Source organism: Mustelus asterias, chromosome 17 (genome assembly GCF_964213995.1).
Source record: "Mustelus asterias chromosome 17, sMusAst1.hap1.1, whole genome shotgun sequence".
NCBI lineage: Eukaryota > Metazoa > Chordata > Chondrichthyes > Carcharhiniformes > Triakidae > Mustelus > Mustelus asterias.
The window spans coordinates 55,314,005-55,329,885 of NC_135817.1; the positions used below are offsets into that span (position 1 = coordinate 55,314,005).

The window sequence follows — 15,881 nt, forward strand, 5'->3', positions numbered from 1 at the left end:
TCATGGGTGGCTGCAACTCTCCAAGGAGGCAGATATATCTATTCATTCAAGGGATGTGAGCTTTGCTGTCAACCCCTAATTGCCATTGAAGGGGATGTAAGTTCCAATGGTTCAGGTGGTTATCCAGTGCCCACGGCAGCCGATCATTGCATCAGGCTTGTCGCTGCATTGTTCTGGAGGATGAATATCCTTTTCAAGTTCGCTACTGATGAGGATAGCTATGCCAAGAGAAGAAGAGGCTTTGGGAGCAGTGCAAGGGGCAATCAGTTGCATGCATACACACACTGGACAGCCAGAGGCATTTGTCAGCCAATGTGCAGACTATATATGGTCACCACCTGAGGATCCTGCAGTGTATGCACTGTGCCCATTTAGTATTGCAGTACCAAGGTGCCTATGTTCTCAGGCACTCTCAGATGCTACAGCTTTTGGGACCACTACCTGGTGAGGAGAACGACTTGCTAAAGTAGTGGTTCCGGATGCCAGTCGGACATCTGTGTTCTAATGTAGAAGAATGATATATAAAGCCATGCTTCCAACAGGATTGCTATTGAGGGGATTATTGGTATTCTAAAAATGATATTCCGATTCCTGGACCAATCTGCTGGTATCCTACGGTATGCATGGGCTGGGTCTCCCAGATCTATGTTACTTGCTGCGTGCAGCAAAACTTGGCTTTGCAAAGGGGAAAAGATCTGGCATCTTTCATCACCAAACCTCCTCAGATAAGGAATCAAACAATGAATCGGCTGGGGACCATCAGGATGCAGGCCAGCATATCACACCACATGAAGGACAGAAGAGGGTGGAAGCCAGGGAGAGACAGAATCCGTGATAATGAAGCGATTCGCTTGAATATCTGGTGCCCTAATGCTACGTGCAGTAATGAAGCACTATCTTTCCTTCGCCAATCCTGATTGGTAGGGCACGTAAAATAATTCAAGGGCCTGCCTTATCATATCTCTCTGATGCGCGATTAATTCACACGGGAGGCTAGGACGTACCCGGGAATAAAGGCTTTTATTCACAACAAGAATAGAGCATACTGCTTAACAATACTATCCCAGACTAAGAGCCACTAGGAAGTAGCAGTGACCTTTATACTCCTGTAAGAAGGCGGAGCCAGACGGAGTGTACCACAGAACAATGCTAACAGGTGGAACACCCCAACCCGAACCCCAACAGTAACAAGAGTAACATATGTACAAGTACCCATAGTGGTAACCATCTATGGTTTACCACGTTCACCCCTCCTTTAAAAACAACGGCCGGTGGGGTAAGGAGACAATACGAACTGTCCACATGTTCACAAGTTCAGTCGTATCGGAGGTCCGCACCGTCTCTGCGACCTCCGCAGCACTGGCTCCAGTGCCGGTTCTGGTGACCGTGGTGACGACCCTCTCTCCGAGGTAGTGTCCAGTGACTCTTCCAGTTCCTCACACACCTGTAGACCTTGAGGTGGCGACAATCTCCTGGACTCAGGCAAGCTGTACACGGGAGTAAGAGGATTAAGTTGAGGTCCCGATGCTGCGGGACCACCAGGGGTGCGGGAGTGACGGGGGTTTCCAGGTCCCCTGAGATCCCCAGATCTCTGATAGAGACCGTGTCCTCTCGCCCGTCAGGATATGCCACATAGGCATATTGAGGGTTGGCGTGGAGGAGATGGACCTGTTCAACCAAAGGGTCGGACTTGCGGGCCCTAACATGCTGCCGCAGGAGGACAGGTCCTGAGTACGTCAACCAAGTCGGCAGTGAGGTCCCAGAGGAAGACTTCCTAGGGAAGGTAAACATCCGCTCATGTGGGGTAGCGTTGGTTGCCGTACACAGGAGGGACCGGATTGAATGGAGCGCATCAGAAAGTACCTCTTGCCAACGGGAGACTGGAAGACCCCTAGACCTTAACGCCAGTAAAACAGCCTTCCAGACTGTAGCGTTTTCTCTCTCGACCTGTCCGTTACCCCTGGGGTTGTAACTCGTAGTCCTACTTGAGGCAATTCCTTTAGAGAGCAGGTATTGCCTCAAGTCGTCGCTCATAAACGACGAACCCCTATCACTGTGGATATAACTGGGGTAGCCGAACAGGGTAAAAAGACTCCGCAGGGCTTTGATGACCGTGGCAGAGGACATATCAGAACAGGGGATGGCAAAGGGGAATCGGGAGTATTCGTCAACCACGTTGAGGAAATACACATTCCGATCTGTCGAAGGAAGGGGGCCCTTGAAGTCGACACTCAGTCGTTCAAAGGGGCGAGTGGCCTTAATGAGATGTGCCCTGTCAGGCCGGTAGAAGTGAGGCTTGCACTCTGCACACACCTGGCAGCTTCGAGTTATCGACCTGACATCCTCTATGGAGTAGGGCAGATTCCGGGCCTTTACAAAATGGAAGAGCCGAGTGATCCCCGGATGGCAGAGATCATTGTGGAGGGCCTGTAGCCGGTCCTCCTGCACACTGGCACATGTTCCACGCGACAGGGCATCTGAGGGCTCATTGAGCTTCCCCGGACGGTACATGATATCATAGTTGTAGGTGGAGAGTTCGATTCTCCACCTCAAGATTTTATCATTCTTAATTTTTCCCCTTAACGTGTTGTTGAACATGAAGGCCACGAACCGCTGGTCCGTGAGCAGGGTAAACCGTTTGCCAGCCAAATAATGGCGCCAATGCCGTACGGCCTCCACAATGGCCTGAGCCTCTTTTTCCACAGAGGAGTGCCAAATTTCAGGGCCTTGGAGGGTGCGAGAGAAAAAGGCGACGGGCCTGCCCCCCTGGTTAAGTGTGGCGGCCAGGGCGAAATCAGATGCATCACTCTCCACCTGAAAGGGGATGGACTCATCGACAGCGTGCATCGTGGCTTTCGCGATGTCTGCTTTTATCCCTTCAAAGGCTAGGCGAGCCTCTGCTGTCAGGGGAAAAGAGGTAGATTTTATGAGCGGACGGGCTTTGTCCGCGTAATTGGGGACCCACTGTGCATAGTACGAGAAGAAGCCTAAGCATCTTCTCAGTGCTTTGATGCTAGTGGGTAGGGGAAGTTCAAGGAGGGGACGCATATGGCCTGGATCGGGGCCGATGACCCCGTTTTCCACCACGTATCCGAGGATTGCTAGGCGGTGCTTGCTGAATACGCACTTCTCCTTGTTATAGGTCAGGTTCAGGAGAGACGCAGTGCGTAAAAACTTCTGGAGGTTGGCATCGTGGTCCTGCTGGTCATGGCCGCAGATAGTGACGTTGTCCAGGTACGGGAAGGTAGCCCGTAGCCCGTTTTGGTCCACCATTCGGTCCATCTCACGCTGGAAGACCGAGACCCCATTAGTGACGCCGAAAGGGACTCTTAAAAAGTGGTAGAGACGGCCATCCGCCTCAAAGGCCATGTATTTGCGGTCCTCTGGGCGAATGGGGAGCTGGTGGTAGGCTGACTTCAAGTCGATGGTGGAGAACACCCGGTACTGCGCAATCTGGTTGACCATGTCAGATATGCGCGGGAGCGGGTACGCGTCCAGCTGCGTGTACCTATTAATGGTCTGACTATAGTCTATGACCATCCGGGGCTTGTCTCCAGTCTTGACCACCACGACTTGTGCTCTCCATGGGCTAGTGCTTGGTTGAATGACCCCTTCCCTGAGGAGCCGCTGAACCTCAGATCAAATAAAGATCCGATCCTCAGCGCTGTAATGCCTGCCTTTAGTTGCGATGGGCTTGCAGCCTGGCACGAGATTTTCGAATAGGGAAGGCGGGGTAATTTTGAGTGTCGAGAGACTGCATGTGGAGCGCGCTGGACAATTTGGAGGCTGCTGTTTTCCCACTGAAAGTGGAGGGAGTGGCCCATCGTACTGCAGGGTCACACTCTTCAGGTGGACCATAAAGTCTAGCCCCAGGAGTACCGGAGCGCAAAGGTGCGGTAACACGAGGAGCCTGAAGTTCTCGTAAACTGTGCCCCGCACAGTTAAGATTACCACACAGCTCCCAAGAACGATAACAGATCGGGATCTCGACGCCATGGAGATTGTCTGCCTGACAGTTTGCACACGGAGAGCGCACCGTTTCACTATATCCGGATGGATGAAACTCTCTGTGCTCCCGCTGTCAAACAGGCAATGTGTCAGGCGCCCGTTTACCTCTATGTCCATCATGGACTTGTCGAGTCTGTGAGGCTTGGCCTGGTCCAGGATGATTGACGCCACTGTTGGATCCCGAGTGTAACTGCAGGCAGCTGAGATAGCCGACGACGAGGACGCCTGCTGGTCTTCTGCGGCTGGTGTTGACCAAAATGGCTGCACCCACGAATCACACGTGGTCGATGATGTTGAAAGCGGCGGCACCCACAGGTCGCACGTGGCTTGCATCGTCGTCATAGAAAATGGCGGCGCCCGTGAATCGCACGTGGCTGAAGACATCGACGAAGCCGGAGATGAGGAGATGGATCCTGGGGAGTCACACGCAGCACTGCTAGGCTTGGAAGGGGTCTTTGCTCGGCACACTTTTGCATAGTGCCCTTTCTTCCCACAAGCGGAGCAAAACACCATCCTGGCCGGACATCTCTGACGAGGGTGCTTCGCCAATCTGCAGAAATAGCACCATGGGCCCCCAGGAGCTGCCGCAGCCGTCAGGTCTGAAGTTGAGAGCATTATCGCGCAGTTCCGAGGAGCCGCCGGGTACAGTTGAGGCGGTGGCTGTACTTGCCACGATGTTCCCACGTGGTCGGTGGGGTTGGTTTCAAGACTTCTGGAGGCCGTTTCCATTGCATCGGCCAATTCTACCGTCTTAGCCAGGTCCAAGTTACCCTGCTCTAGCAGCCGTCGGCGAATATAGGATGAGCCGATTCCCGCCACGAACGCATCTCGGATCAGATCGTTGGTGTATTGAGTAGCCGACACCTCCTTGCAATTGCAGGCTCTGGCTAGCTGTTGAGGTTCGCGCAGGTACTGTCCCGTAGTTTCGCCGGGCTGCCGCCATCGAGTGGCTAATGGGTGACGAGCATGAATTTCGTTCGGCTGTTTATGGTACAGCTTCTTGAGTAATTCGATGGCCTCTTTGTAATTTTGGGAATCACAGATTGTTGCATACACAGTGTTGCTCACCCTTGCGTGGAGGACCCGCAATCTGTCGGCGTCGGTCTGGACTGCTGTCGAGGCGTCGATGTAATCTTCGAAACACTTCAACCAATGGTCGAAAGTATTCGACGCTCCCGCGGCACGCGGATCCAAGGTTAGCCGATCCGGTTTCAGCATCTGCTCCATTTTTCTTCGAACAAAAGTTTCGGTATTTTGTTGTGAATAAAATTGATGCGCGATTAATTCACTCGGGAGGCTAGGACGTACCCGGGAATAAAGGCTTTTATTCACAACAAGAATAGAGCATACTGCTTAATAATACTATCCCAGACTAAGGGCCACTAGGAAGTAGCAGTGACCTTTATACTCCTGTAAGAAGGCGGAGCCAAACGGAGTGTACCACAGAACAATGCTAACAGGTGGAACACCCCAACCCGAACCCCAACAGTAACAAGAGTAACATATGTACAAGTACCCATAGTGGTAACCATCTATGGTTCACCACACTCTCTTTGTGAGAATCCTGTTGGAAGTTACCATGGATTTGCCGTCCTTATCACTATTGTATAGGCATGAAACCCATCTCAAATATTAGACCATTCTCATAGGTGACAATTATTTAATGAAGTGGATCATAACATAACATTCGGTCTAACACATTGAATGAATACCAATAATAATCCAATATTATAAAAACAAAATACTGCGGATACTGGAAACTGAAAAGAAACAGAAAATGCTGGGAAAAGACAGCAGGGTCTGACAGCGTCTGCGGAGAGAGAAAATATTTTGAGTTCAGATGACTCTTCAGAGCTCTGAAGAAGAGTGATTTGAAACATTAACTCTATTTTCCTTCTCTGCAGATGCTGCCAGACCAATGAGTTTTTCCAGCATTTTCTGTTTTTGCCCATGATAATCGATGTGTGCCTGGGTGACTTCTTCATTCTTTTATGCATGTTGTGCAGTGGTGCTCACCCTTCGCTGCCAGCCACAATGGAGGCAGGCTGCTGATTTGATGCCTCACTGGCCTGGATGGCCTTCATGATGTGGAGATGCTGGCGTTGGACTGGGGTAAACACAGTAAGAAGTTTAACAACACCAGGTTAAAGTCCAACAGGTTTATTCCCACTCACCTGAAGAAGGAGCTTAAGGCTCTGAAAGCTTGTGGCTTTTGCTACCAAATAAGCCTGTTGGACTTTAACCTGGTGTTGTTAAACTTCTTACTGGATGACCTTGGCAGGTGTTCTCTTGTTACCTGAGGCTATGAGGGCTCTGACATTGAGTGAATCCTGCCCTATTGTAGGATTCTCTTCTGCCAGCCTTGGGCCTTTGATTTGCTGGTGTTCGGTTATTAATTGAACACCCAGCACTTAATCCCAGGGGGACCAAGGGACTAAGCAGAATCTGTATCTCATATTTACGAAAGAAAGAAAAGAGTTCTGATTCCTTTTTCTTTTTCTCCACTCCAACTTGTTGGATATAAAACGCTTTCAATAGGAATTGAATGATCTGATTTTTGCTCCTGTCTTAGATACTCCAAGGCTTTGACTCTGCCAAAGTCGAACAGGAAATGATGAAAAAGTTGCCATTGGAAAAGTTTCTTAATTTTACCCATCCTGTACCCGAGACTGATGCTAAACGTTTGGCCAGTATCCAAGAACTTATGTACCATTGCACCAATGGTAAGACATTGCAGTCCAACGCTCTCATCACTCTTGTTAGAGTATTTTTCTCGGATGCTTATTGTATCTTGCATTTTGTCCAGAGTGTATGTTCAAGTGTTTATTTCCTCCATGTGTCCGTCATTAACCTTGCTTTCCCCACCCATCACATGCATATAGTGGTACATTTGGTTCTTGTTTTGCTGTTGGCTATACCTCAAATCCACTGCAGTTACCAGTGCTTCTTGGAAAGTGGCAATAGGCCTGGGAAAGTAGTGATAAAGGGCCTAAATTCTCCCAGTGGAGGAAAAAGGTCTTGTACCTATCTCCTCTTCCTTCATTCAACCCCAAATATTGACCTGCTTCAAGACCTTGGGCTCAACTGCAGCTTTTGATGGGAGATTTAATTCTGATCTTTCGGGTGCTTCTCTCTGTTCTGGCGTGGAAGATGGTAAGTGCCAGGCTGCTCAAATCCCAAAGGGAAACTTGAAACAGCTGCCAAAACAGTTTTGCAATTTGTGAGCTATGAGGAAATTTCTGAAGTCAATTTTTGCAATTCAGTTAAATCAGTCACACCCCCATAAGCTCGTTTCCTGGTAAATTATAATATAACAGTGATTGCAAAAAAAATTAAGAAACTGATTTTCCTTACGCTGTCTCTTTAAATTCCCTTGCTGTCGCTTCTTTTATGAGTTATTTATTGTACTGGTGATCTCTCTTTGTTTTTTGATATGTTTATTGAAAATGTTCTTATATTTTACATAGCAAACAAACACAGATACAGATCCACACAGTGCTCGCGTGTACATTCCAACTCGACTGGGCACAGGGTTCCCCATGGCCAGGGAACAAGCCCCTGGTACCCCCGGCATTCACCCTGCCCAAGTCCCGTCTAATTGCACTGGTATTGACGGTAATAATATAAAAACAAAAAGGCAGAGGAACGCCACTGGAGAACCAACTGAGCGCCCAAGCAGCCCAGGCTATAAACTAGTGAGTGGGGAAAAGAAAGAGAGACAGCGAAGGCGAGAGAAGAAAGAGAGTGAGAGGGAAACGAGAAAAGTTCTCGTGTTGGTCCCCACACCTCGGCAAGGTGGGCTGGCGTACTCAGGTAAAGGGCCAGGACGCGTCCACCAATCGCGTGGGGAGGGGGGGGCGGAGGTTCTGTGGGAGCACCTGGGGTCCTGGGGCCATCGGGTATCTACCTACCCGGCTCCAACTTCAGCGTCCCAACATGCGCTATAAATGGTTGCCAGGTCTTATAGAGCCTAGCAGTGGACCCATGTAGTGTGTACCTCATCTTCTCTAGCTTAATGGTATCTACCAGCTCCTTCACCCACTGTGAGTGCATCGGGGGTGCACCTGATTTCCACCTAAACAGGATTAGTTGTCTTGCCAAGAGTGTAGTGAAAGCTACAAAATCCACTTGGAATTTTGACAGCTGCATTCAAAGGAAGGAGCTCACTTTTATTCAAGTTAAGCTTGTACCTCGAAACACGAGCAAACCTCTCCAGTATAGGTAAGACTCAGGAATCAAGTTGGACGGGTCGCCAACATACAATAGTAGGTTGTCCGCATACAACGATACTCTCTGCTCGATTCCCTCCCAACCAATCCCCACCTCTTGTTTGCTGTTGTGAAAAGCCGCAGCAAGAGGTTCAATAGTAATGGCAAATAACAGGGAGGAGAGGGGGCATCCTTGCCTAGTGCCCCGGGACAAAGGGAAAAAAGCTGAATGCACATCATTTGTCCGGACTCAGGCAGGAGGGGCGGAGTACAGTATTTTGATCCAGAAGATGAGGTTTGGGACATTTCCCACTCAGCATAGTTCTGGCCACCCTAACAATTTCTTCAACGTCGATTGGTTTCTCCAGTGCCGCAGCCTCTCCCCTGTCCACCACGGGAAGATTCAGTGCCCCAAAGAACTCCTGAAAGTCCACCTAATTGGCGGTACTCTCCGAGCCATAGAGAGTTGAGTAAAAGTCCCTAAACAGTTCATTTATTCGCTGTGGACCAATAGAGACCCCATTCGGAGTCTGCATTTGTGAAGTCAAAGTAATCTTATTTTTGTACCTGAGATAATTATTACAGTTTTTTTTTGATGTGGATGATCTAATTGACAAATTACAATATGTATTTTTTCACTTAGAAAATGTGACAAATTCTGAGGTGGAGAGTGCCTTCAAGCAGTTTGTGTTTGAGAGCATGAAATTTACCAAAGTGAAAGAGAGTGGAGAATTAGAAGAGAAGAAAGACGTATCGAATGAACGATCTCAGTCGGCACACATACCATGGGATAACCCTGTCAGGTTTGCAAAAGAGATGAAACGGATTCTTAGTGCCAAGAAGACGCAGAAAAAAAGCAATAATGTTTGTGCAGGTAATCCCCTGATTGCGTTTAAAGTCAATTAAATGAATCTCAGTTTTTCAGACTAATGTCAGCTGTGATGAATAAAATACTGAGGGCACAAGATGGAATTATTGCAGCAGACCTTTCTGACTGGTGGAGATTAATGTTTTATATTGAATGCGCTTCATATCATTTCAATGATTATTCAATGCGATTTACAATTATGGTAATATATAGAATATATATGTGTATATATATATATATAAAATATATATATATATATTAGATGCATTGATCATGCTAAATTCTCCCTCAGTGTACCCGAACAAGTGCCAAAGTGTGGAGACCAGGGGATTTTCACAGTAACTTCATTGCAGTATTGATGTGAGCCTACCTGTGACACTAATAAATGAACTTAAAATTATATGATTATGACTGGTCAACACCTGTCTTAAATCCGTTAGTTAAATAAGCAAATATTGTAAGAAAGAATTCATGAGATTTTGCTTTCATGATGTTAGCTGCAATTATTGTCTTCTTTCAGTATATTAGACAGATGGATCCCATTTAGGATTCTTAGTTTCTTAGTTTATTGGGCGAATCATCAATCCATTAAATATGACTGACAATGAAACGGGCCAATCGTCAAAAGGTTGACAGATAATTAAACAAATTACCATTTGTTGGTTTCAAAACTTTAAGAAAGAAAATATGATTCGTTTTTAAAGATTTTAAACATTAAATTTGCAAAGAAAGTTATTTTTTGTTAAGACATGACCAGGATGAGTAGCTGCTCCTGTCACAGAGCCTTGCCTGCCTGGAGTTTAGATTGGAAAATGATGAGGGAAGATCCCACAATATTCCCAGGCTGAAAATCTCAAGGCACATGTGTGATTTGATCGTATTTGTCTTTGACAAGCAAGGCCAAGAATGTGTACTGCATAAATTAGGTGGTGACAATTGTTACGGACAGGAGGAGGTTTTAATTAAACAGCTTTAATTTATCCTCTTATTACCCATCTGGAAACAGAGGTGTTTTGATTTTGATTTCACCTTTTAAAGGAGTGACATATTTCCCAGCCCCTCAGTTTTGGTATGATCCAATATCTATTAATGACCCCATAGCAGACTCAAGTTGGGGTGAACTCAGAAGGTTAGTTTATTCTCATGCAGTCAAAACGCAGGACGGGGTGTCATTACATAAGTCCCTGTGATTTCATAAAATAAATGAGGAATAGAGAAAGATTTGCAAGGTAAAGATCACAGAATAAATAATAATTGTTTCACATGGGTCCAGAGTCCAGAATCATGGTCCACATGTTGTATTCCATCACAGAAGTCGGCAGGTTGAAAACTGATACTGGATAATTCACTTTTCCAGTCGAGATGACTTCCACAATGAAATAGGCATGCAGATATTAATTAGTCTTGTTGGTGATAGTATAGAATTTCAGAAGTTCCAGTCGAAACACTATAGCTGGACAGAGCCCTCTTTCTGTGTTACTGCTTATTAGATGGAAGTTGGCAGACTGATTTGCAGTGCAGCAAGACAGAGTATAGCTAGTTCTCCCAGCTGGGGGGGTGGGGGGGGGGGGGGGGAATCATGTCACATGACTCCCATCTCTCCATTGTAGCTTTGACCCTTGTCTGCGTTCCTGAGATTGTTAATGTTCCAACCATTAAGAATTTGAAAGGAAGGTTGCCGGGCTTTTTGTCCTAGCAGACTAATAGACTCCAGTTGACCAGGCGTGGCTGGTGACATAGTGATGACCTCTGTGTAATTTCCTTTGAATTTGGCCTCTGTAGTCAATGGGGATCGTTATCATCTCTTCAGAGATAATGAGCCACAAATTTCTTTGATGCTGCCAAATTAGCAAAGCTTTGGAATTCTCTACCCCAAAGAGTCCGGATGTTCTGTTGTTGAATATGTTTAAGGCTGAACTAGATGCATTTTTAGTGTCTCAGGGAATAAAGGGATATGGGGAGTGAGTGGGAAAGTGGAGTTGAGATCAAAGAGCAGCCAGGATTGTATTGAATGGTGGAATAGGGCTGCATGGTTTACTCCTCCCTATCTTTTATTACATTACTGTGTTTTCTGGGAACACCTGTTGATTTTTCCGTGTTTTTCAATTTTAAAAAGAATTGCATCTGCTTCCTATATGTCACTATGGAAAATTACTGGATGCTGTAAATTAAAACACTCAGCGAAAACAATTTAGAACCAAATATGTTTTGGATGAAACATGACACCCAAGTCGCATAAAGCTTTTCATCTTTTGAGATAACTGTTGAACAAAGACAATTTAAGGTTTTGTATTCAGTCGCTGAGTTATTCTGCTTTTCTTTTCAGAGGGGGCAGAAACTTGTCCTTTCAAGTTTGGTAGTGGCAAGCCAAGAAAGAACAGCGTATATTCCATGGAACCATCCTGTGCAGGTATAAGTCAGTCCTTTTTGCACCTAATTTATATCGGTCACTCAAAGGGAATGAAATACTGTTTCAAAGTCTGTGTTTTAAAGAAAAAAGTTTTTGAGACACTTACACCGGAATTCTACCGCCCCACCTACCATGGAATCAGAGCGGGTGAGGGGCGGACAATGGAAATGTCAGTTGACCTCAGGCCGAATTTTCCGGTCTTGGCTTGAGCGAGGCCATAAAATCCCGCCCCATTTATAGATTTTGTAAACTGACCAGCTGACTTTGGTAGATTTGAGGAGCATGTACTTCTTTAAGTAAAACCCTTTATTTTGACTTCCTGGACTTCATTAACACACTGAGTAGAATTGGTACAATTTTCACAGGGGATTATCCCTATCATGTGCTCTAACTTGATTTAAGCTATTTGTTGCTTAGTCGTTTTTATTAGTATGAAAAAGGTACATTTAGATTAATATTGCAAGACTATGATACCAGGGAGCAGCGCATAATGGAAATTCAACCACACCATGCCCATGAAATTATTGGAAAATCATGAGCACTATGCACTGAATTTCTGACATGCACTGCCAACTGGTGAAGTCCTCCGCCACAAAAGCATATTTGTAAAATTATCTCTTCATAATAACCGATGTTCCAACAAACTAAGATCTTAAATTAATTTTCAGTGCACTTTGAAGATACTTCTGAAATGGTTGATGAGAAAACCAGAAAATATAGTTTAACAGATGATGGAGATAAAAAGGTACAATTCTAAATACTGATACAAATTAAAAACTGAAAAGAGTATGTAAAAGATATCAGGCTTTGTTTAGAGTAGGGGTGACTCCACAAATCAGCAGTTGAATTGGAGCAGCATTCACATGGAGAGCATCTGAGGCAATCACAGAGATGCAATCTATTTTCCAAGATACACCCCTGCCTGTCTCCATTATGAGAACCAGAACCCTAAATTGTTCCCATCATGAATAAGTCCGTATATGTTCCTGTTGTTCCATGCTGTTTATTTTACTTTTATTTTTAAATTGCATGCAGGAGGAGCAATCTTCTAATCTCATACTCCCAAAGAACAAACAATTGTGTTTTTCCTTTTAGGGTAAAGATGATAACCTAAAGATTGATGTAAAATATATACAAAGGCTACAGCTCCGATCACTGACGGAATGGTGTTTTGCCGAACAACATGATCCATTTGTTTTGATACAGGTACCCATATGTCACTCTGTTAAACAGAACCCTCAAATTACCTTAACAATGAGGTTTTATGCAATTTTACTAAAGAGATCAATATAGGCATGCAAATAAAATTAGATGATATTAGAACTAGACTGCACATAGCTGTCATATCTGGTAGCAATGCTATATACTATAGACTGTCATTGCTTTGCTTCAAAGCTTAGAATGCACATCTAGATCACTGTAATTAGGTGTACCTCTGCAGAGGTCAAAGTAAGTATGCCACAAAAAATTATGAAGATTCTAACCATCCTGTCATTTTGTTTCAAACCATTTGAGAATCATGGAATCCTACAGTGCAGAAGGAGGCCATTCGGCCCATCGAGTCTGCACCAACCCCAATCCTGGTCAGGCCCTATCCCTCTAACCGCATGCATTTACCCTAACACTAAGGGGCAATTTAGCAAGGCCAATCCACCTAACCCGCTTTAAGTACCAGTAAAATTTTAGGCCTGTATAGTTAATTTTATCCATTACTTTATGTTTGCTTTGCCAAAAGTTTATAACTTAATATATTATACTGAGTAATTTTCAGTCTGTAAATGTGGTGTCTTCCTTCCATTAAGAGTATATAATAACCTCATTAATACTTCTGGTGAATACCCAACAGTCCAGGAATAAATTGTTCACCATGCAACATGCTAACCCATAACCCACAAATAAGGTTACATTATTAGTCAGAAAGAATGCAAGCTTGCACATGGAAGTAAAAGTTTTGCATTGACTATAAATTAAGAGTTTTTTGAAGTGGGACAAATTGTTTGCATCCAAATCATCTGTAAAGAACATTACAGCCATTGTTCCCATTTTTATCAATATAAATATGCAATATGTATATTGCAGGTTCTTCAGGAGGCTATTCAATTTTATAGGTGTGTGGATACATACCACTACAAACAGGACAACTCTATACTATTAGTCTTACATAACCCCATGAATAAACAACGCCAGTGCAATCAATCCTGGGAAACTGCCCTTCACTCCAATGTTGGGTTCAGGTGTGTATTCCTGCAAACCTGGATTTCTGCTCAAGTAAAAATAGCTAATTATTGAAATTAACCTTCTCATGTCAGTAATATGTTAAGAGAAACTTTGGATAGCATTATGTCTTTTATGATTTGTGTGTAGCTTTGAGTTCAGCACTAAAGCAGCTTTACAAGAGATGGGGCCTAACATTTTTTAAATTTGAGAACAATTTTAAGGCCATTAACATTAATAAGTGCAGATTGTGAAATTGGTACACTAACCAATTTGTTCTGTCCCACCTGCAAATGTGCCTCATGGTTTGAGTGGACAGACATGTCTGTCTGGCCTGTTCCAGTGAAGCTCAACGCAAACTGGAGGAACAGTATCTCATCTTCCGGCTAGGCATGTGACAGCCTTCCAGTCTCAACAAAGAATTCAACAACTTCAGATGATTAGCTCTATCCCACCTCAACCCCTTTGTTTTCATTTTATTTAATTTTTAACTGTTCTCTACCTTTTATTTCTTTACTGTCTTTCTTTATTTTTCTTCCCCCCTCCCCTTTTTATCCCTTTTCTTACCTTTTCTCCCCCTTTGCTTCCCTTTTCCCTCTTCTTTTCAAGCTTACCTTTGTCCCTCCCCTTACATCTTCAGCTGCCTCAGCTTACCCTCTGATTTCAGCTTCTCTGCTGTTTGGCCATTCACACCGTTCATTCTCCCTATTGTCGGCGATTAGCAGCCTTTCCCCTTGTTTTTGTGGCTATGACTCACCTTTCATTCCCTCGCCCTTCACTATAAATATCTCCCACTTTCTATGCCTTTTAGCTTTGACAAAAGGTCACCTGGACTCAACATCAGCTCTCTACTCTCCTTACAGATGCTGCCAGACCTGCTGAGATTTTCCAGCATTTTCTCTTTTGGCTTCCACATTCAGCTTGCTCCATTCTTTATATCTGCTTATAATTTGTGATAAATATCATAAGAACCATAAGGAGCAGGAGTAGGCAATTTGACCCCTCGAGCCTGCTCCCCCATTTAATACGATCATTGCTGATCTCATCTCGGTCTCAAATCCACTTTCCTGCCTGTTCATCATCGCCTTTCAAACCCTTACTAATTAAAAATCTGTTCACCTCTATAAGTGATGTCCATAATGACTTCCTTGAAAGATGTAAATTATGTCAGGTTAGTGGGTCTTTCTGTGGTATGGGTTTGCCCACTTCTGTTATCAGTTCATTTGATCTGCAAACAGTAAAATATTGTTTAGATGTTGTAAGTTTGAAAATCGTTTAGATGGTGACAATGGGAGCGATTCTCCAGCCCGTTGCACTCCTCAGCATAACGGGCCAGGAGTCATCAACTGAGGCCGTTTCGCGGGCTTCCCGGAAATCGGCACGAAGCTGATGACAATATGGAACCTTAATTTCCATTTCATTAGCGGGCCCAGGAGTGAAGACTGCGGGCCCGCTCGCGTCCCCTCCCCCACCCCCCCCCCCAGGGAGTGGTTCACCCCAGCAGGGTTTACAACTGTTCCCCACTAACGGGGAACAGACGGCTGAGCACGCTGGAGGGAACAGAGGTCATTGAGGCCCCCCCAGGAGGTTGGGGGTTTGCCCGTTGGGCAGTGCCAGCCTAGCACACAGACACTGCCTAGGGGACAAACTGCCACTGACCCAGAGGCACCTTGGTACTGCCCACTGGGCATCGGGCAGTACCAAGGGGTGGGGCCAGAGGGAGCAGGGTCTACTGGGGGGCAGAACCTATGGGGGCGCGATGGGTAGGTGGGGACCCGCTGCCACTCTGCATTAGGGAGCGCAGGCAGAGGGATGGAGGTTGTTGATCAGGGCTGGCCATCCGGGTGGGGGGGTGGCGGAGTTGGTTGGGGCTGTGGCGGGGGGGCGGAATTAGAGGATCAGGGCTGGCCGGGTGGGTGGGGGGGAGGGTTGGGTAGATCGGGGCTGGTTGGAGGGACATCAGGGCTTGCCCGGTGAGGTCCGGGAGGCCAGCGATCAGTGGGGGGAGGGTGGCGGGTCAGAGGGGAAACAATACAGGGTTGTGAGGCTGGCCAGCAATCGAGAGGCCAGCAATGTGAGGCCACTGCGCATGCGCCGATCTCTGCGCTGACAGATTGGCGCATGGACACTTACCCACTCAGCGCTATGCTGCTGGTCTCTCAGACAGGAATTG

At 45.8% G+C, this 15,881-nt stretch overlaps 1 protein-coding gene across 1 annotated transcript in view; it reads left to right on the forward strand.

The window, feature by feature from the left end:
• The window catches only part of spag17 (sperm associated antigen 17), a 170,399-nt gene that overhangs the window by 34,380 nt on the left and 120,138 nt on the right, over positions 1–15,881 (forward strand). The window contains exons 17-22 of the mRNA XM_078231884.1: positions 6,581–6,731; positions 8,860–9,090; positions 11,411–11,494; positions 12,163–12,239; positions 12,590–12,700; positions 13,574–13,728. Of these exons, the coding sequence (XP_078088010.1) occupies positions 6,581–6,731; positions 8,860–9,090; positions 11,411–11,494; positions 12,163–12,239; positions 12,590–12,700; positions 13,574–13,728 (809 nt within the window). The remainder of the gene's footprint in view (positions 1–6,580; positions 6,732–8,859; positions 9,091–11,410; positions 11,495–12,162; positions 12,240–12,589; positions 12,701–13,573; positions 13,729–15,881) is intronic.